General features: G+C 39.1%; 1 protein-coding gene across 4 annotated transcripts in view; it reads left to right on the top strand.

Annotated features, from left to right (window-relative positions):
- Positions 1 to 23,293, top strand: part of CRPPA (CDP-L-ribitol pyrophosphorylase A) — a 366,781-nt gene that overhangs the window by 5,352 nt on the left and 338,136 nt on the right. For all 4 annotated transcript variants that reach the window (XM_055420525.2, XM_055420523.2, XM_055420524.2 and 1 more), the window contains exon 2: positions 6,300 to 6,576. In XM_055420525.2, the coding sequence (XP_055276500.1) occupies positions 6,300 to 6,576 (277 nt within the window). The remainder of the gene's footprint in view (positions 1 to 6,299; positions 6,577 to 23,293) is intronic.

Raw genomic sequence — 23,293 nt, 5'->3', positions numbered from 1 at the left:
GTGGCACCAGTGCTAAAGAATCCACGTGTCAATGCAGGAGACGCAAGAGATGTGAGTTCGATCCCTGGGTTGGGAAGATCCTCTGAAGTAGGAAATGGCAACTCGCTCAGTATCCTTGCCTGAAAAATTCCATTGACAGAGGAGCCTGGTTGGCTACAGTCCATAGAGTCTCAAAGAGCCAGACATGACTGAGCTTGCACTCCTGCTCCTAACAGGTTTTGAAATCTGCAGTTTGAGAAACATTCGTTTAAGACATTTTTCTGTTCAGAACCTCATAAAATTGTTTGGCCTGATCTAAGGCCACAAGTATATCTTCATAGTCTACATTTTACTTTATTGGACTCCTTTCCATTTGATACTATAGATAGAACATAGATAATCATTTTATAGCTATTTTAAGGCATTCTACTAAAATTGTGATTTACCTGTGTTCATTAACTCACAGCAGATATATTTGAATGACAATTGTCAAGTAATGTCCTGTCTTTCTCCCTCTTAGTTACTCTGTTTTAACATTTAATCTCATGTGACTTTTGATAGAAAAAGCAACATTTCTTTAAAAGTTGCTTTAAGCTTTTTGGTAGAGTAGACTATGGAAGGTAAAAGGTGAGTAGGTTAGGGTACAGGTTAAGCTCTTATCGTAGAAGAAAATCCTGTTCACTGATACAGCTGAACGTGTACTTAAAACTTCTCCATTTAAAAAAGCAAACTTAGTGTGATGTCTTACTAATAAAGTGAAATATATTTGATTACTTTTAAATTTTTCTATAAACTCAAGAGCATATTTTATTCCTAATAGTGTAAGATTCCTCTTATCTACTGGTTCATTTAACAGATATTTCTTGGTATATAGTCTGTGAGGTCAGGAATTCTTTGTTACCAGATCACCAGTTTAATGTCTAGTTTAATGTCTGGCAAATGACAGATGCTTACTGGATATTTGCTGAATGACTAAATGAATGAATGAAGAAATACTGAGATTTGCTTAAATCTTAAGAAATAAACTTGACCATTTTTGACTACAAATGCAGCGGTAATGTTTACAGTAAGTGAATTTCTAGGGACATGATGATCCAGACATGATTTTTTTTTCCTCTGATGGATTTTATGATTGCTAAGTGCTAGTGCTTTTATAGATGTTAAGAGTGTGAGCTCCTGAGTCAGATAGGGGTATACCCAAGTCCTGTCACTTTTCTAGCTGTATCACTGTGGGCAGGTCATTGCCCCATCTGTGAAATGAAGATAATAGTGACTTCATTCAGAGCTGATGTGAATATTAAGTGAACTATCAGAGGCACATGCTCCAAATAGTGCATGGCACTTAGTAAACAGTGAATATATCTTAGCTCCTTTTGCTACTATTAATATTACTGAAAGTTCAGTATGAGCCACACTCTGGGTATCGCCTTTGCTTTCTGTGAGTTGGCAGCTTAGTGAAGGAGATGAAGGGCTAGTCTTTGTTCAGTGAGCTGGATTCTCATTGCCGTGCTTCTCATTGCAGAGCACAGGCTCTAGGGCACACACAGGCACAGTAGCTGTGGTGCTTGGGCTTAGTTTCCCTGTGGCATATGGACTCTTCCCAGACCAGGGATTGAAACTGTGTCCCATGCATTGCAAGGCAGATTCTTATCCACTGCACCACCAGGGAAGTCAACAGTGTAAGATTTAAACCATGTAAATAGGACGGAAGTTCTGACAGTTGCTAAGTTTGCAGTGATAGGTTTGGGGATGGATGGATTACAGAACTAAAGAGCAACTCATGCTTGCGTGCTTGCCAAGTTGCTTCAGTCGTGTCTGACTCTTTGTGACCTTACGGACCATAGTCCGCCAGACTCCTCTGTCTATGGAATTCTCCAGACAAGAATAGGAGTGGGTTGCCATGCCCTCCTCCAGGGTATGTTTCTGCCCCAGGGATCGAACCCGAGTCTCCTGCAGCTCCTGCTTTGCAGGTGGCTTGTTTACTGCCGAGCCACTGGCGAAGCCCAGATCACCTCATCCTTTGTCGTCTCCCGCAGTCCTCCTCATTGCCTTCACAGATAACTGCATATTTTCTGGTCTGTATTCTCTGACGGTTGTTGCTCTGCTTTGTTTGTGATTACAATTTCCCCAAGATGTCTGACAAATCATTAGTAGTCCCAGCCATCCTTGGAGCTTTGACAGTGATGGTATGTGAGAGTGTTAATTGCTCAGTTGTGTCCGACTCTGTGACCCCATAGACTGTGGTCTGCCAGGCTCCTCTGTCCATGAGATTTCCCAGGCAAGAATACTGGAGTGGGTTGCCATGCCCTTCTCCAGGGGATCTTCCCAACCCATGGATGGAACCCAGGTCTCTTGCATTGCAGGCAGATTTTACCATCCGAGCTACCAGGGAAGCCCATGGGAACCCTTAGAATCTAGAAATCAGAATAAAGAGTCACACTCATCAAAACGAGCCACAAGCGATATTGCCCAGGGAAGGCATTTTCATTGCTTTTCATTCTCTCTTCAGGTTGATGAGGAGAGCTTTCTGTGTTTTTATAATCCTTGGAACTATGCTTTATTATAAGATCCTGGTAGATGTGTCAGACAAAAATTGTTTATTGAGTACCAAATAATTATCAAGTACCTTCTAGGTGCAAATCTATGGGCAAAACTCACATTGTCCTTGCTGTCATGGAGCCTGCATTCTAGAAGATAGAATGCTGTATTTTGATGAAAAATAGTAAATTGTTTTTCAAGTTGTTTTTGGCATCAGATGGCAGTATAGGAAAATGAAGATAATTGTATATCAGCTCCTTCTGATGTTTCTTTCCCATATGAGACAGTGTGAGGATTATGTGAGTTAAAAGATGACTAATGCTTAAGATTTAGTAAGTTAATCGATGTTAGCTATTTCATGTTATATGGTAAATGATTTATTTTGTCCATCTTTCTTACTGACTCAGGAGGATTATCACTGCTAAATCAGGAAGATTGCTATTAATATCTCTCATCCATAAGCTCCATCCGATAGCCAGGCTACCATGATTGTCTTGCACCAGACTTCAGCAGGAGCTTCTCTTCAGATGGACTTCAACCTAGTCTATCTGCATCCTTTGTCTACCCAATCTATTCTCCATCTGGCAGCCAGAGTTAAGCTTATGCTCTTAAATTAGTAGCTGCTGTTGCTCCTATAAACACTTCCATGAACTAAATGGCTTAAAGTAATATTAAATACATTCTTAACCTTTTGGATGTCAGAGGTCAAAAAATTGGTTGCATAAGGCTAAAATAAAGGTATTAGCAGTGCTATGCTCTTTTTGGATTCTTTTAGGTACAGTGTGTTTACTTGCCAGGTGGCAATCCATTTGCTCTCAGATTCTGGGACTTTTTTTTGTTGCTTAGTTGCTAAGTAGCGTCTGACTCTTTGTGACCCCATGGACTGTAGCCCACGAGGCACCTCTGTCCATAGGATTTTCCAGGCAAGAATACTGGAGTGGGTTATCCTTCCCTTCTCCAGGGGATCTTCCTGACCCAGGGATCGAACCTGCGTCTCCTGCATTGGCAGGTGGGTTCTTTACCACTGAACCACCAGGGGAGCCCCACTGGGACTTATGATCCTATGTCATAATGACTGATGCTTCTGTTCCCACACTTTGTCCCGCAACCCTTTTGCCTTTCTTTCCCTGTTCGATCCTTGTGGTTATATTGGACCCACCCAGATAGCCCTGATGGGTCTCTCCAATTCAGGATCCTTAATTACATATGCAAAGTTCCTTTGTTAGGTAATGTGACATATTCTCGGTTTTGGGAGTTAGGTGATAGATGTCATTCGGGGATTATTATTTTGACTACCACAATTTCCATTTTGTCATTGAACAGTGCTTAGAACACCGGGGGAAGTGACTGTTAATTTGGGTGTAAATCACTGCGGATGCTGATTGCAGCCATGAAATTAAAAGACGCTTGCTCCTTGGAAGGAAAGTTATGACCAACCTTGATAGTATATTAAAAAGCAGAGACGTTACTTTGCCAACCAAGGTCCGTCTAGTCAAGGCAATGGTTTTTCCCGTGGTCATGTATGGATGTGAGAGTTGGACTGTGAAGAAAGCTGATCGCCGAAGAATTGATGCTTTTGAACTGTGGTGCTGGAGAAGACTCTTGAGAGTCCCTTGGACTGCAAGGAGATCCAACCAGTCCATTCTAAAGGAGATCAGTCCTGGATGTTCATTGGAGGGACTGATGCTAAAGCTGAAACTGCAATACTTTGGCCACCTCATGCGACGAGTTGACTCACTGGAAAAGACTCTGATGCTGGGAAAGGTTGGGGGCGGGAGGAGAAGGGGACGACGGAGAATGAGATGGCTGGATGGCATCACCGACTCTGTGGACATGAGTTTGAGTGTACTCCGGGAGTTGGTGATGGACAGGGAGGCCTGGCGTGCTGTGATTCATGGGGTCACGGAGAGTCGGACACGACTGAGCGACTGAACTGAACTGAACTGAAAGCTTTTCTATGGATTCCTGTTATTTTTTTTCTATTTTAAAGATTTTTTTGATGTGGACCATCTTTTTCAAGTCTTCTATTGATGTTGTTACAACATTGCTTCTGTTTCACATTTTGTTTTTTTGTCCGCAAAGCATGTGGGATCATAGCTCCCTAACCAGGGATCGAACCTGCACCCCCTGCATTGGAAGGTGGGACCTTAACCACTGGACCTCCAGGGAGGTCACCCTGTCACTTTTTAAGATTGAAGACCAACACCCCTCACATGGCCTTGGAGGACTCCGTGGAGTAGGCCAGCCCATCACTTGCCTGGGCCTTTTCATGGATATTTCCTCTTAACTCCTCAGGACCTTGCCTTGGCCTGTGCTTAAACCATCCTTCTCATTCTCCTCTCCAATCCTTTTGTCTGTTTTCCTGCCTCTCTCCACTTGCTTCCTTAGGGAGCATCATCTTGGTCTTCTCTACGCTGGTCAGAAATGGAATGCATGCGGTCTTGCAGTCTGGACAGCAGCTTAGCAGTTGTTGGTGTTCTTTGTGTCCTCTGTAAGCTCTGTGAAAGCAGTAACTATTTCCATTGTGTACTCAAGTCTGATCATTTATTCAGTGCTCAACAGATATTTGTTACGGGAATGGACTTAAAATGAAAGGATAGTGTGCCCGTAAAGTTCTGGTTGTGTTCGTCAGTGCGGTGTTGTTGTAGCCACAGGCAGAATGGAGTTCTGGGTTTCAGGGTGGGTTTGTTCAATAGCAGAACAGGAGATGGTTAATTATTGAGGAAAGCAATCCAGGATTTCTCATTTTTCAATAGTTAATTTCATTATTCAGTCATTTTGAGGCCCTTCTCCCGTCTCTTTAAAAGTGAGTATAAGACTTAACTGTCTAGCATGAACATGTAGGATCTCACAGGCAAAGAATGCCTTTAAATTTTAAAGTGACCTTTAATCAGAGTTGATAACATGGCTCAGAGGCAGTTTTCCTGGCTCGGGCCTGTTGGCTGTGGAACTCTGAGTGTATAATGATGTTTGCCTCTGTTAGCACTGGTGTTCCAGAGAAGTCTGCCCACCCCATCGCAGCCACTGCCTCTCAGTGCCGCGGATGGATAGCATTTGTGTGTCACTCGGTCTTGAAGAAAGTGTTTTAGAACAGAAAAAAAAAGCTGGTCTGTTTTGTATCTCACTCAGCAGATGAATTCCTTTAATTTTACATTTCCTTAATATATATTTTGTTTTGTTTAAGCCTGATTTATACTTATATAGATTTAATTAGCTGAGTTTCCCTATTTAAGCTAAAATATTTCACCTTGATGTAAGGCAAGTTTAGTTCAGTTATCCAACTTTGTTGCTGACTCGTTGGACTTCTGAAAGAGACAGAACTTCTAGAATTCAAAAGTGCTTTGAATTGTTCCTATGCAATGAAGAGAATTATTTGGAGAAAAAAGAGCAACCTAAAAGCATAGTCTTACAGTTTTTTCTTTCAATCTACTGATGTATATTCTAATTATTTAATTTTACCCTAAGAAATGCATGATATGTATATCTCATCTTTGTTTTACAATAAAGGTACATCTATGTTTCATCATACAGGTACTTTCCTTTCACACTATGTATTGAAAAACACTACTTATATTTATGTTTCTATCTACAGTATGACAAATTCAAATTCTTAACCCCTTTACTAGACCCAATTAAAATGCATAAAATTGACTCAGTTAATAACTTTGAATTTTTAATGTCCTTATGAAGATGTGTTTGTACTTATTGGTAACCCAGTTTTGTTACTAACTCAGTTGTTAAAGAATCAATTGATACGAAAAGTGTGCATCCTTTCCTTGCAGAGTATCTTGGATAAGGGACATTGTTGTGGCAGTGACTGGAGAGAACATGGAAACGATGAAGGGAATTATTCAGAGGTACCGCCATAAGCGCATCTCACTGGTTGAAGCTGGAGTGACCCGCCACAGGTCAATTTTTAATGGTCTGAAAGCACTGGCAGAGGATCAGCCCAACTGTAGACTCTCAAAGCCAGAAGTAGTGATCATCCACGATGCTGTGAGGCCATTTGTTGAGGAAGATGTCCTCCTCAGAGTTGTCACAGCTGCTCAGGAACATGGGGTAAGTATTTGAATTCTTTTGAGAACGGATAAAATGGGCGAACACTGTAGCACACAATTGATTTGCTAGATTTTGATGGAATTATATTTAAATGTCAAATTAATTAAAATGGGCGAGGTTACCTAAGACATTATGCTAATTAGTTCTAGGAAGTTTATATTATTATAGATTTTGAGACGGTTCTGGAATTTCTTTTGCTGTGTAGTCATTTATCATAATGTAATATGAACTCTTTGGAGAAGAATGCAATAAAGTTGTTAGAGTACAGATGGGAATAGGTGGACCTTAGCTGCATATTTAGTTCCATTCTTTTACCTAAAAATGCCTAAGAAATCTTGTAAAAGTCTAGGAGTTGTATGACTTAAAAAAAACAACCCTGGCTCATTTCACTCAGTTTTTCAGTCTTCAAAAGTGGTTATTTTCTGGCACAAACAGCCAGGCAAGATTTTTACATCCCCTAAAGTGAATAATCTTAGGATGACAAAATGCTGTGTTCACTTCTATTTTAGTAAAATAAACACAGGATAGCAGAAGGCCTCTTGTAATCTTTGGGACATACTTGGTTTTTTTTAGACTAATAGGCTAAAATCCTATAAATCCTTACTAAACTTAAGTTGGTGGTCTAAATTTGAGACTTTATTTGAAATTTGAAATTTTATGGCCCAGACTTGGTATTGTATAATAGAAATACGCTGTGGAGTTGAACAGACTCAGGCCCAATTCTGTTTTTCTGATTATTAGTAGTATGGTGTGTTCAACTTTCTCAACTTCTTTGAGCTCATTTTCCTTCTAAAAATATAGATGCTAACTTATAAGGTTGCTTTTAGAATTGGAAATTTTATATATGTATATATATAAACTGCATCAGCTCAGTTCAGTTCAGTCGCTCAGTCGTGTCCGACTCTCCGCGACCCCATGAATCACAGCACGCCAGGCCTCCCTGTCCATCACCAACTCCTGGATTTCACTCAAACTCATGTCCACAGAGTCGGTGATGCCATCCAGCCATCTCATTCTCTGTCGTCCCCTTCTCCTTCCGCCTCCAACCTTTCCCAGCATCAGAGTCTTTTCCAGTGAGTCAACTCGTCGCATGAGGTGGCCAAAGTATAGTAAAGTGCTAAATATTTAAAGTGGATTATTAGAGAATACTATCAGCAATTATATGGCAATAAAATGAATAACCTGGAAGAAATGGACAAATTCCTAGAAAAGTACAACTTTCCAAAACTGAACCAGGAAGAAATAGAAAATCTGAACAAACCCATCACAAGCACGGAAATTGAAACTGTAATCAAAAATCTCCCAGCAAACAAAAGCCCAGGTCCAGACGGCTTCACAGCTGAATTCTACCAAAAATTTAGAGAAGAGCTAACACCTATTCTACTCAAACTCTTCCAGAAAATAGCTGAGGAAGGGAAACTTCCAAACTCATTCTATGAGGCCACCATCACCCTAATCCCAAAACCTGGTAAAGACCCCACAAAAAAAGAAAACTATAGGCCAATATCATTGATGAACATAGATGCAAAAATCCTTAACAAAATTCTAGCAATCAGAATCCAACAACACATTAAGAAGACCATACGTCATGACCAAGTGGGCTTTATCCCAGGAATGCAAGGATTCTTCAATATACGCAAATCAATCAACGTAATACACCACATTAACAAACTGAAAAATAAAAATCATATGATTATCTCAATAGATGCAGAGAAAGCCTTCGACAAAATTCAACATCCATTTTTGATAAAAACTCTCCAGAAAGTGGGAATTGAAGGGACATACCTCAACATAATAAAAGCTATATATGACAAACCCACAGCAAACATTATCCTCAATGGTGAAAAACTGAAAGCATTTCCCCTAAAGTCAGGAACAAGACAAGGGTGCCCACTCTCACCACTACTCTTCAACATAGTTCTGGAAGTTTTGGCCACAGCAATCAGAGCAGAAAAAGACATAAAAGGAATACAAATTGGAAAAGAAGAAGTAAAGCTTTCACTGTTCGCTGATGACATGATCCTCTACACAGAAAACCCTAAAGACTCTACCAGAAAACTACTAGAGCTAATCAATGATTACAGTAAAGTTGCAGGATATAAAATCAACACACAGAAATCCCTTGCATTCCTATACACTAATAATGAGAAAATAGAAAGAGAAATTAAGGAAACTATTCCATTCACTGTTGCAACGAAAACAATTAAATACTTAGGAATATATCTACCTAAGGAAACAAAAGACTTGTACATAGAAAACTATAAAACACTAGTGAAAGTAATCAAAGAGGACATGAATAGATGGAGAAATATACCGTGTTCGTGGATTGGAAGAATAAATATTGTAAAAATGAGTATACTACCCAAAGTAATTTATACATTCAATGCAATCCCTATCAAGCTACCAACAATATTTTTCACAGAACTAGAACAAATAATCTCACAATTTGTATGGAAATACAAAAAACCTCAAATAGCCAAAGCAATCTTGAGGAAGAAGAATGGAACTGGGGGAATTAACCTGCCGGACTTCAGGCTCTATTACAAAGCCACAGTCATCAAGACAGTATGGTACTGGCATAAAGACAGAAATATAGATCAATGGAACAAAATAGAAAGCCCAGAGATAAACCCACGCTCCTATGGACACCTTATCTTCGACAAAGGAGGCAAGAATATAAAATGGAGAAAAGACAGTCTCTTTAACAAGTGGTGCTGGGAAAACTGGTCAGCCACTTGTAAAAGAATGAAACTAGAACACTTCCTAACACCATACACCAAAATAAACTCAAAATGGATTAAAGATCTAAATGTAAGACCAGAAACTATAAAACTCCTAGAGGAGAACGTAGGCAAAACACTCTCCGACATAAATCACAGCAGGATCCTCCAAGACTCACCTCCCAGAATATTGGAAATAAAAGCAAAAATAAACAAATGGGACCTAATTAAAATCAAAAGCTTCTGCACAGCAAAGGAAACTCTAAGCGAGGTGAGAAGACAACCTTCAGAATGGGAGACAATAATAGCAAATGAAGCAACTGATAAAGGATTAATCTCCAAATTATACAAGCAGCTCCTGCAGCTTAATTCCAGAAAACTAAGTGACCCAATCAAAAAATGGGCCAAAGAACTAAACAGATATTTCTCCAAAGAAGATATAAAGATGGCTAATAAACACATGAAAAAATGCTCAACATCCCTCATCATCAGAGAAATGCAAATCAAAACCACAATGAGATACCATTTCACACCAGTCAGAATGGCTGCTATCCAAAAGTCTACATGCAATAAGTGCTGGAGAGGGTGTGGAGAGAAGGGAACCCTCTTACACTGTTGGTGGGAATGCAAACTAGTACAGCCACTATGGAGAACAGTGTGGAGATTCCTCAGAAAACTGGAAATAGAACTGCCATATGATCCAGCGATCGCACTCCTGGGCATACACACCGAGGAAACCAGAATTGAAAGAGACACATGTACTCCAATGTTCATTGCAGCACTGTTTATAATAGCCAGGACATGGAAGCAACCTAGATGTCCATCTGCAGATGAATGGATAAGAAAGCTTTGGTACATATACACAATGGAGTATTTCTCAGCCATCAAAAAGAATGCATTTGAATCAGTTTTAATGAGGTGGATGAAATTGGAGCCAATTATACAGAGTGAAGTAAGCCAGAAAGAAGAACATCAATACCGTATATTAACGCATATATATGGAATTTAGAAAAATGGTAACCTAAACCCTGTATAAGAGACTGCAAAAGAGACATAGGCATTTAGAACAGTCTTTGGGACTCTGTGGGAGAGGGTGAAGGTGGAATGATTGGAGAGAATGGAATTGTAGCATGTATATTATCATAAGTGACCAGTCCAGGTTCGACGCATAAATTTTCCTCTGTTCAAAAAAAAAAAATAAATATTTAAAGTGGTATTACTGTAAGAATTACAGTATCTAAGACAATAGTTTCCTCCAAAGATTGTAGACCAACGGAAGGAGTCACTGCAGGCTTTTTAGCCATCTGGGTGGGCAGGAAGTTATAAAATACTCAGTTGGGAAGGACAGTCTCTGATTTCTGTTTAGTTATCTATATGTATTTGGATTTTCATTTTCAGGAAATTGCTCCTTATTTCCTCTCTCTCCAACATGAATTTCTTTACAATTTAGATGTATATAAGAATTTCATAGGTAAAATGAAACATTTTTCTTATCTTCAGTACAACTTCTAGGTGGTATTTTGATGTAGTGAAAATTACGTTGCAGGAACATTAGTGACCACAAGACTATCTCATGGCTCTTGTGTTTTCTCTGAGCTCTTGCTCTTCGACTGTGGTAGAAGCAGTGTAGTCAGGTACAAGGGTGACAAGGAGAAATAAGAGGAAAGATTTATAACTCTTAAGAATTTGAGTAAAACTTTACAAGTTTAAAAAGTTCTTAGGAAAGTCTATGTAATTGGGGTAGATGCAAATTCTAATGCATACCATAGTACAAATAAAATTATGGCTCTTTGCCTGTTTACCTTTTGGAAAAATATCACTTAAACTCACTGTGAAGATTAAACATTTGAATTTTTTTGAGTATTCAGAGAATTTCTAAGATTGTTTATAAAGTGATCCTTTTGGTACTGTATCTGAAAGGCAAAATATTAATTTGAGCCAATTAATGTGCTGAGAATGTCATGTAACAGGTGACTAAAAAACAGGTGACCAATAAAACATAAAAATGTGGAGCAGTTAGTGGTTTCTTGTTAGTTGCAGATTCCTTAGAATTCCTTTTAGACTAATTTTCTTAAGTGTGTTAATCAGAATATAACTTGTAAGATTCAATCTCATTATGCATTCTAAGTAAAGCAAATTGTATTTTAATTAAATCTGAAGCTTTCTGATGACATTAAGAAGTTGGTTTAAAGCAAAATCTTTACAACGAATTTAAGAAAACTTCAGAAGTTCGATCTCTTAAGAAATACTGCATTGTTTTTGTTGGTGTTAAGGGATAATTTTCACGAGCGTAAAATTATTTTCATAAAAATATAAGGAGCATGTTAAGGATTTTACTGCCATCAGGAACCAGACAGATGTTACAATCCAGAGAAGAACAAATTTGTGTGGAATAAAGGAATGTTGAATTCACAAATAGACAAAGCTGTATTTTTGCCTGTGGCGTGTGGGGTGCCAGTTGAACTGGGCAAAATCTATTGTCAAGTGTGTAGGCAGTAATGATTTTTGATTTGCTGTCACTTATCTATAATTTATGAGAGTTGTAAAGGAGCTATGGGCAATGAAAAGCTAGTTTCTCCTACTCAGGAACAGTTTGCTTTAAACAGTACAGTTTTCGATGGGGTCATTTATTTTGCTCATTCTAATTTCCTTAGAATGTTGAGGAGAGTAACCCAATAAATAGCCTCAGGAAGCTGAGACATTATATCCTGTCATTTCTAATTAACAAAACAAAACAAAACAGCAATTAATTGAGACTTACACTATTAGTAGTTGAAGTTCTTGAATTGGGGTGGGGGAGGAATTGGCATCGTTTTTAACCTTAGGTGAATTGCAGAGGCTCAGTCTGAACCAAAGATTTTGCTTGGAGCACCTTGACGATTGTTTGCCTGGGATTCCTTTGAACTCATTCTCCTTTGTTACTTTAAATTGTGTTTAACTGATCACCTGTTTTCTTGCCTCTTAATTTTCCCAAAGGTCCCTTGAGATAAATCACCTCCTGAATGATTTTCTGAGGCTGTGACAGACCCTTGGTGAATATACAGGCTTAAGATAATTCTGATGTTTTAACTTTACATTTTGGTTTAAAATCCGAATTAATGGTGATGTATTGCTTTAACAGACTAAGAGTCTCCAAATTAAGGGTGAAATTAGGTTGTCTGCATATGGGGGCTCAGAAGTGTTGCCAGGACACCAGTTCCTTTCTTTTATCTGTATATACTGCGTTGTTGTTCTTGGGCTCCATAGAGGCAAGATGACTTCAGTGGGGCAGCTGTTAATAATTTCTTTTGCTTTTCTTTTATTTTCTTTTACTTTTTTTACTTTTGATAGTTGGTCAGAGTATAAAATTCTAAGTGTATAGCTCTTTTTTCCCTGGTACCTTGAAAATACAGTATGTCATTATCTCCTGACCGTAATAGACCTTTTGTGAACTCTGCTAATGAATATAATGGTATCCCTTGAAAGTAATCTTCCTTTTCTGTCTGGTTGCATGTAAGAATTTTTAGGCTACTGTGCAGTGTCTCAGGTATGTCAAGATACGATTTTTTTCCCCCTATGCTTTGGATTTATTGTTCTTTATGAATTTTACGTTTTGTTTAAAATGAATTCTAGAAAATCCTAAGTGATTATCCTGTTGAATATTGACCTTGTACCATTTGCCACCTGACAGCTGTTTCCCCCTTTCGCTGCCTTTTCTCCTTATCCATATGTGTAGGATAAACCTTTTCTTGTCCTCATGTCTCAACTTGTTAATACTTTCAATTTTGTTGTTGTGGGCCGCCTCCTGAGTAATTTCAGTTTTTTATTCCATTCTTTAGCTTTAATCTCTTCCTAAAGTATTTTTGCAGTTGTATTAATTATCAGTTTCTAGGAGTTCTGTATATGTTTCAAATGTGGTTAGTCTTTTTCTATTTTGCTTTTCAATATTTAAACATTTTATACATTGTAGATAACAGTAATTCTTGACAGTTTAATTCTCTTCAATTCTATTCACTTTTATTCCTGATTTGTGTCCTCTTTTGCAATTTGTACTGTGAAGCCCATGTTTGGCAGTCCTCTGAACAGGAATCCTTTGGACATGGGATAAAGGTATGTTTCTGAAATGTGATTTGTGTCCCCTCTGCCAGGGATCCCAAGGACTTTTCCAATTTGTAGCAACTTTTGGCAATTTTGGGGTTGAGATTTTGTAGACATTGTTGTTACTTGCTAAATCGTGTCTGCCCCTTTGGCGACCCTGTGGACTGTAGCCCGCCAGACTCCTCTGTCCATGGGATTTCCCAGGCAAGAATATTGGAGTGGATTGCCGTTTCCTTTCCCAGGGGATCTTCCTGATCCAGGGATTGAACCCATGTCTCCTGCGTTGCATTGTGTTGAAGGCAGATTCTTTACCACTGAGCCACCAGGGAACACTAGTTTGAGGACACTATGGTGGTGTTAAACCAGATTTCAAATGCACAAAGTGTAGATGACTGTTACTACTTCTTAAAGGAGACTACTCCCATGCCCAGCTTGCTTGCTCCCCTGCCCCACCCTGGCCCCAATCCAGGACAGACAATTTTGCTGTATTGTCTTTGCTTTGAGTGCAGTTATTTTCTAGTCTGCTCTTTAAATGCTATTTCAAATCCTGAAAGACGATGCTGTGAAAGTGCTGCACTCAATATGCCAGCAAATTTGGAAAACTCAGCAGTGGACACAGGACTGGAACAGGTCAGTTTTCATTCCAATCCCAAAGAAAGGCAATGCCAAAGAATGTTCAAACTACTGCACAATTGCACTCATCTCACACGCTAGCAAAGTAATGCTCAAAATTCTCCAAGCCAGGCTTCAACAGTCCGTGAACCGTGAACTTCCAGATGGTCAAGATGGATTTAGAAAACGCAGAGGAACCAGAGATCAAATTGCCAACATCCGTTGGATCATCGAAAAAGCAAGAGAATTCCAGAAAAACATCTACTACTGCTTTACTGACCATGCCAAAGCCTTTGACTGTGTGGATCACAACAAGCTGTGGAAAATTCTTCAAGAGATGGGAATACCAGACCTCCTTACCAACTTCCTGAGAAATCTGTGTATTGGTCAAGAAGCAACAGTTAGAACTGGACATGGAACAACAGACTGGTTGCAAATTGGGAAGGGAGTACATCAAGGCTGTATATTGTCACCCTGCTTATTTAACTTCTATGCAGAGTTGATCATAAGAAACGCTGGGCTGGATGAATCGCAAGCAGGAATCAAGATTGCTGGGAGAAATATCAATAACCTCAGATATGTAAGTGACACCACCCTTATCACAGGAAATGAAGAGGCTCTAAAGAGCCTCTTGAAAGAGGAGAGTGAAAAAGTTGGCTTTAAACTCAATATTCAGAAAACGAAGATCATGGCATCCGGTCCCATCACTTCATGTCAAATAGATGGGGAAACAATGGAAACAGTGACAGACTTTTATTTTCTTGGACTCCATAATCACTGCAAATGGTGACTGCATCCATGAAATTAAAAGATGCTCATTCCTTGGAAGAAAAGCTATGACCAACCTAGACAGCATATTAAAAGGCAGAGACATTATTTGGTCAACAAAGATCTATCTAGTCAAAGCTATGGTTTTTCCAGTAGTCATGTATGGATGTGAGAGTTGGACTATAAACAAAGCTGAGCACTGAAGAATTGATGCTTTTGAACTGTGGTGTTGGAGAAGACTCTCGAGAGTCTCTTGGACTGCAAGGAGATCCAACCAGTCCATCCTAAAGGAAATCAGTCCTGAATATTCATTGGAAGGACTGATGCTGAAGCTGAAACTCCAATACTGTGGCCACCTGATGTGAAAAACTGACTCACTGGAAAAGACCCTGATGCCAGGAAAGATTGAAGGTGGGAGGAGTAGGGGATGACAGAGGATGAGATGGTTGGATGGCATCACTGACTCAATGGACATGAGTTTGGGTAAACTCTGGAAGTTAGTGATGGACAGGGAAGCCTGGGTTCTGCAGTCCATGGGGTCACAAAGGGTTGGACACGACTGAGCGACTGAACTAAACTGATAGCTTCTCATGGATCTTTGAGGCTACAGTTCTAAGCAAGCAAGTAGCAGCGATTGAAGATCCAGTTCCTCATTACTTCTCATTTTTTAAAACTCTTTTTAACACAAGGCTGTCTGCCATCTTACTTCCTTGGCCTCTGGCTGCTATTATGTTAGTTTTAGGTCATAGTTTAAAGTTCATTTCTAAAAAGGCAATTTTAAAAATCTCTTAGAAAAAGCTGTTTATGAATTCTTCATTTAAAGAGTTGTAATAGATTTTGCAAGGTCTGTGGTCTGCCATATTGCCAAAATAGGAGTCCTTTACAGGTATGAAGTACTTGTGTATTTCTGCATGATTTAAGTCAAGAGATGTAGTTATAAGGGGACTTCTCAGGTGACGCTAGTGGTAAAGAACATGCCTACTGATACAGGAGACACAGGAGATAACCTGAGTTCCATCTCTTGAGTTGGGAAGATCCCCTGGAGAAGGACATGGCAACCCACTCCAGAATTCTTGCCTGGAGAATCCCATGGACAGAGGAGCCTGGCAGGCTAGAGTCCATAGGGTTGCAAAGAGTCGGATACAACTGAAGCGACTTAGCATGCACAAATGGACCTAGTTATAAGGACATTGTTATAAAGGATGCGTTAGAAGAGTAAAATAAATTGGAACACTGAAAAGTAAAGATATAGGGAGAATCCTTTTTAAAAGGATTAGTTAGCTGTTACGCATACTCTAAGAACTGCCAGTAAGGTCTCATTTTCAGTTCATTGCTATCAGTACAGCAACCTCTGAAAGACTTGCTCCTGAGGGATGATGTTTAGTTATGAGCATATGTTTCTTTCCCAAGCCCTCTGCTTTTGCATCTCTAATGATGTTTTATCCTCTTCTCCCTAATCAACTTCTTACAGTAACAAATTACATTTATTGCTTCTGTTGATTCATCTCCAGTTTACTTCTCAGTGCTTTGCAGTCTGGCCTCTTTGTCCTCTGACTGTTCTAAAATCACCGTAACTTTCCAATTCCTGATTAAATACATTTATATTCTGTTGTATAGTAAGGAGTTCAACTGGCTTTTGTCCCTGGTTCCTTGCGGGGAGACTAAATCCTGGAAATTTGTCAAGAGTCTTCGTTTTTCACGAGCCCATTGGATCTCATCTGAGCTTATGCTAATAAGATGAGATGACTCAGGATAGAGGCTGGTTATCAGAAAGACCCCTGGGGCTTTGAATCAGCTCTGCTTCAGGGTGAGAGGAATACTGCTGGAGTCAGAACTCGGTCACAAGCTCAATGGTTCAGTCAGTCATGCTTCAGTTCATTTCAGTCGCTCAGTCTTGTCCGACTCTTTGCGACCCCATGAATCACGGCACGCCAGGCCTCCCTGTCCATCACCAACCCCCGGAGTTCACTCAAACTCATGTCCATTGAGTCAGTGATGCCATCCAGCCATCTCATTCTCTGTCATCCCCTTCTCCTCCAGCCCCCAATCCCTCCCAGCATCAGAGTCTTTTCAAGTGAATCAACTCGTCGCGTGAGGTGGCCAAAGTATTGGAGTTTCAGCTTTAGCATCAGTCCTTCCAATGAACACACAGGACTGATCTCCTTTAGGATGGACTGGCTGGGTATCCTTGCAGTCCAAGGGACTCTCAAGAGTCTTCTCCAGCACCACAGTTCAAAAGCATCAATTCTTCAGCGCTCAGCCTTCTTCACAGTCCAACTCTCACATCCATATGGGAAAAACCATAGCCTTGACTAGACAGACCTTTGTTGGCAAAGTAATGTCTCTGCTTTTTAATATGCTGTCTAGGTTGGTCATAACTTCCCTTCCAAGGAGCAAGCATCTTTTAATTTCATGGCTGCAATCAGCATCCACAGTGATTTTGGAGCCCCCCAAAATAAAGTCTGACACTGTTTCCACTGTTTCCCCATCTATTTCCCATGAAGTGATGGTACTGGATGACATGATCTTAGTTTTCTGAATGTTAAGCTTTAAGCCAACTTTTTCACTCTCCTCTTTCACTTTCATCAAGAGGCCTTTGAGTTCCTCTTCACTTTCTGCCATAAGGGTGGTGTCATCTGCATATCTGAGGTTATTGATATTTCTCCTGGCAATCTTGATTCTAGCTTGTGCTTCTTCCAACCCAGCGTTCCTCATGATGTACTCTGCATATAAGTTAAATAAGCAGGGTGACAATATACAGCCTTGATGTACTCCCTTTCCTATTTGGAACTAGATGCTTAGGAAGTGAAGTCCCAGTGAACTCTGGGTACCGAGGCATAGTGAGGAGCCCCTTGGTTGGTGAACAGCGATGTGCTGGAAGCATGGTGCTGCCTGAGTGTATGGGGGAGGGGGTGCCACAGAATGTCTATGTTCTGGTCTCCCCAGGTCTCACCCACGTGTCTCTTCACTGATCTAGTCTGATTTGTATCCTTTGTCATAAAACTGTAATGGAAGTCATCATAATCATATTATAGTAATCTAATAAGCATTTTCCTGAGCTCTGAGTAATTCTAGTGAATTACTGAACTTAATAGGAGTTGTGGGAACCTCTTGAATTTGGAGTCAGTTGGTCAGAAGTGTTGGTGGCCAGGGGCACCACAGTGCTGTCTGAAGTAGTGGCAGTCTGGCTGTGAACCATGCATTTATGCTAACTCCAGATGACTGACATGAGAGTTGAGCTTTAGAGGATGCAGTGTATACAGAATGTCTTAAACTTGATAGTGTTAACTAGCTCTTCCTTGGAATTTTTGCCCCTGCCTTGGCTTCTACGACTTTACTCTTTTTTTTTTTTTTAATCACTCACTTTTCAGATTCTCCTTCCCACTCTTTAAATAAGGTTTCTTTAACTTTTATTTTCACGGAACAAAATATTTCTGAGCAATCTAAATCATGCCCATAATACTTATTATTGTTTAAATCTATGTGTAATAGAATATTTATATTGTTTAAATCTACATTTGTCACCTTGGGGGAATGTACACTCAGAGTGTTAACACCCGTAAAGATTCTTGTGATTACAACCCCAGGTAGGATATAGAACTGTTCTGACATCCCAGAGAATTTCCTCCTGTTGTCTTTACTATTCAGATCCTTGTTCCTCTAATAACCCCTGTAAACCTCTGATGTGTTCTCTGCTCATGTATTTTTGTCTTTTCCATAAATAGAATCATGTTACATGTAACTTTGTAAGCCTATTTTTTTTAATTTAAAAAATTTTTTTAAAAAATTTATTTTAATTGGAGGCTAATTACTTTACAGTATTGTAGTGGGTTTTGCCATACATTGATATGACTCAGCCATGAATGTTCATGTTTTCCCCATCCTGAACCCCCCACCCACCTCCCTCCCCATCCCATCCCTCAGGGTCATCCCAGTGCACCAGCCTGAGCACCCTGTCTTATGCATCGAACCTGGGCTGGCGATCTGTTTCACATATGATAATATACATGTTTCAATGCTATTCTCTCAAATCATCCTACCCTCGCCTTCTCCCACAGAGTCCAAAAGACTGTTCTATTTATCTGTGTCTCTTTTGCTGTCTCGCATATAGGATCATCGTTACCATCTTTCTAAATTCCATATATATGCGTTAGTATACTGCATTAGTATTTTTCTTTCTGACTTACTTCACTCTGTATAATAGGCTCCAGTTTCATCCAACTCATTAAAACTGATTCAAATGTATTCTTTTTAATGGCTGAGTAATATTCCATTGTGTATATATACTACAGCTTTCTTATCCATTCGTCTGCCAGTGGACATCTAGGTTGCTTCCATGTCCTGACTATTATAAACAGTGCTGTGATGAACATTGGGGTACATGTGTCTCTTTAAATTCTGGTTTCCTCCGTGTGAATGCCCAGTAGTGGGATTGCTGGGTCATATGGAAGTTCTATTTCCAGTTTTTTGAGGAATCTCCACACTGTTCTCCATAGTGGCTGTACTAGTTTGCATTCCCACCAACAGTGTAAGAGGGTTCCCTTTTCTCCACACCCTCTCCACCATTTATTGTTTGTAGACTTTTGGATAGCAGCCATTCTGACCTGTGTGAGATGGTACCTCATTGTGGTTTTGATTTGCTTTTCTCTGATAATGAATGACGTTGAGCATCTTTTCATGTGTTTGTTAAGCCATCTGTACGTCTTCTTTGGAGAAATGTCTGTTTAGTTCTTTGGACTATTTTTTGATTGGGTCATTTATTTTTCTGGAATTGAGCTGCGTGAGCTGCTTGTATATTTTTGAGATTAATTCTTTGTCAGTTGTTTTATTTGCTATTATTTTCTCCCATTCTGAAGGCTGTCTTTTCACCTTGCTTATAGTTTCCTTCGTTGTGCAAAAGCTTTTAAGTTTAATTAGGTCCCATTTGTTTATTTTTGTTTTTATTTCCAATATTATGGGAGGTGGGCCATAGAGGATCCTGCTGTGATTTTATGTCAGAGAGTGTTTTGCCTATGTTCTCCTCTAGGAGTTTTATAGTTTCTGATCTTACATTTAGATCTTTAATCCATTTTGAGTTTGTTTTTGTGTATGGTGTTAGAAAGTTTTCTAGTTTCTTTTACATGTGGTTGACTAGTTTTCCCAGCACCACTTGTTAAAGAGATTGACTTTTCTCCATTGTATATTCTTGCCTCCTTTGTCAAAGATAAGGTGTCCATAGGTGCATGGATTTATCTCTGGGCTTTCTATTTTTTTCCATTGATCTCTATTTCTGTCTTTGTGCCAGTACCATACTGTCTTGATGATTGTAGCTTGGTAGTATAGCCTGAAGTCAGGCAGGTTGATTCCTCCAGTTCCATTCTTCTTTCTCAGGATTGCTTTGGCTATTTGAGGTTTTTTTTTTTTGTATTTCCATACAAATTGTAAAATCATTTGTTCTAGTTCTGTGAAAAATACCATTGGTAGCTTGATAGGGATTGCATTGAATCTATAGATTGCTTTGGGTAATATACTCATTTTCACTAAATTGATTCTTCCGATCTATGAACATGTTATATTTCTCCATCTATTTATGTCCTCTTTGATTTCTTTCATCAGTGTTTTATAGTTTTCTATATATAGGTCTTTTGTTTATCTAGATAGATTAATTCCTAAGTATTTTATTCTTCGTTGCAGTGGTGAATGGAATTGTTTCCTTAATTTCTCTCTGTTTTCTGATTTTTAGTGTATAGGAATGCAAGGGATTTCTGTGTGTTAATTTTGCATGCTGAAACTTTACTATATTCATTGATTAGCTCTAGCAATTTTTTTGTGCAGTCTTTAGGGTTTTCTATGTAGAGGATCATGTCATCTGCAAACAGTGAGTTTTACTTCTTCTTTTCCAACCTGGGTTCCTTTTATTTCTTTTTCTTCTCTGATTGCCGTAGCCAAAACTTCCAAAACTATGTTGAATAGTAGTGGTGAGAGTGGGCACCCTTGTCTTATTCCTGACTTTAGGGGAAATGCTTTCAGTTTTTCAGCATTGAGAATAATGTTTGCTGTGGGTTTGTCATATATAGCTTTTATTATGTTGAGGTATTTTCCTTCTATGCCTGCTTTCTGGAGGGTTTTTATCATAAATGGATGTTGAATTTTGTCAGACTTTCTCTGTGTCTATTGAGATAATCATATGGTTTTTATCTTTCAATTTGTTAATGTGGTATATTACATTGGTTTGTGGATATTAAAGAATCCTTGCATCCCTGGGATAAAGCCCACTTGGTCATGGTGTATGATCTTTTTCATGTGTTGTTGGATTCTGATTGCTAGAATTTTGTTGAGGATTTTTGCATCTATGTTCATCAATGATATTGGCCTGTAGTTCTCTTTTTCTGTGTCATCTTTGTCAGGTTTTGGTATTAGGGTGATGGTGGCCTCATAGAATGAGTTTGGAGGTTTAGGTTCCTCTGCAATTTTCTGGAAGAGTTTGAGTAGGATAGGTGTTAGCTCTTCTCTAAATTTTTGGTAGAATTCAGCTGTGAAGCAGTCTGGTCCTGGGCTTTTGTTTGCTGGAAGATTTCTGATTACAGTTTTAATTTCTATGCTTGTGATGGGTCTGTTAAGATTTTCTTTTTCTTCCTGGTTCAGTTTTGGAAAGTTATACTTTACTAAGAATTTGTGCAGTTCTTCCAAGTTGTCCATTTTATTGGCATTTAGTTGCTGATAGTAGTCTCTTATGATCCTTTGTATTTCTTTGTTATCTGTTGTGATTTCTCCATTTTTATTTCTAATTTTGTTGATTTGATTTTTTTCCCTTTGTTTCATGATGTGTCTGGCTAATGGTTTGTCAGTTTTATTTATTTATTATCAACAAAGCTTTTGGCTTTGTTGATTTTTGCTATGGTCTCTTTTGTTTCTTTTGCATTTATTTTTGTTCGAATTTTTATTATTTCTCTGCTTCTACTAACCCTGGGGTTCTTCATTTCTTCCTTTTCTAGTTGCTTTAGATGTAGAGTTAGGTTATTCAGTAGAGTTTTTTCATGTTTCTTGAGGTAAGCTTGTATTGTTATGAACCTTCCCCTTAGCACTGCTTTTACAGTGTCCCATAGGTTTTGGGTTGTTGTGTTTTCATTTTCATTCATTTCTATGCATATTTTGATTTCTTTTTTGATTTCTTATATGATTTGTTGGTTATTCAGAAGCGTGTTGTTTAGCCTCCATATGTTGGAATTTTTAATAGTTCTTTTTCCTGTAACGGACATCTAATCTTACCACATTGTGATCAGAAAAGATGCTTGGAATGATGTCAATTTTTTTGAATTTGCCAAAGTAGATTTCTGGCCCAGGATGTGATGTATCCTGGAGAAGGTTCCACGTGCACTTGAGAAGAAGGTGAAATTCATTGTTTGGGGTGAAATGTCCTATAGATATCTATTAGGTCTAACTGGTCCATTGTATCATTTAAAGTTTGTGTTTCCTTGCTAATTTTCTGTTTAGTTGATCTATCCATAGGTGTGAGTGGGGTATTAAAGTCTCCCACTATTATTGTGTTACTGTTAATTTCCCCTTTCATATTTGTTAGCATTTGTCTTACATATTGGAGAAGGAAATGGCAACCCACTCCAGTGTTCTTGCCTGGAGAATCCCAGGGATGGGGGAGCCTGGTGGGCTTCCGTTTATGGGGTCACACAGAGTTGGACACGACTGAAGTGACTTAGCAGCAGCAGTCTTACATATTGCGGTGCTCCTGTGTTAGTTGCATATGTGTTTATAATTGTTATATCTTCTTCTTGGAGTGATCCTTTGATCATTATGTAGTGTCCTGCTTTGTCTCTTTTCACAGCCTTTATTTCAAAGTCTATGTTATCTGATATGAGTGTTGCTAAACACCCTCTTCCAACAACACAAGAGAAGACTCTACACATGGACATCACCAGGTGGTCAACACCGAAATCAGATTAATTATATTCTTTGCAACCAAAGATGGAGAAGCTCTATACAGTTAGCAAAAACAAGACCAGGAGCTGACTGTGGCTCAGATCATGAACTCCTTATTGCCAAATAAAGACTTAAATTGAAGAAAGTAGCAAAAACCACTAGTCCATTCAGATATGACCTAAATCAAATCCATTATGATTATACAGTGGAAGTGAGAAATAGATTTAAGGGACTAGATCTGATAGACAGAGTACCTGATGAACTCTGGACGGAGGTTCGTGACATTGTACAGGAGATAGGGACCAAGACCATCCCCATGGAAAAGAAATGCAAAAAAGCAAAGTGGCTGTCTGAGGAGGCCTTACAAATAGCTGTGAAAAGAAGAGAAGCAAAAAGCAAAGGAGAAAAGGAAAGATATAAGCATTTTAATGCAGAGTTCCAAAGAATAGCAGGGAGAGATAAGAAAGCCTTCCTCAGCGATCAGTGCAAAGAAATAGAGGAAAACAACAGAATAGGAAAAATAAGAGATCTCTTCAAGAAAATAGAGCTTCCAAGGGAACATTTCATGCAAAGATGGGCTCGATAAAGGACAGAAATGGTATGGACCTAACAGAAGCAGAAGATAT

The sequence above is a fragment of the Moschus berezovskii genome, chromosome 3 (genome assembly GCF_049115385.1).
Source record: "Moschus berezovskii isolate FMDL1 chromosome 3, NW_MosBer_1.0, whole genome shotgun sequence".
Lineage (NCBI taxonomy): Eukaryota > Metazoa > Chordata > Mammalia > Artiodactyla > Moschidae > Moschus > Moschus berezovskii.
Note: the sequence above shows the minus strand (reverse complement) of the source record. Positions and strands in the feature narration are given on the sequence as shown.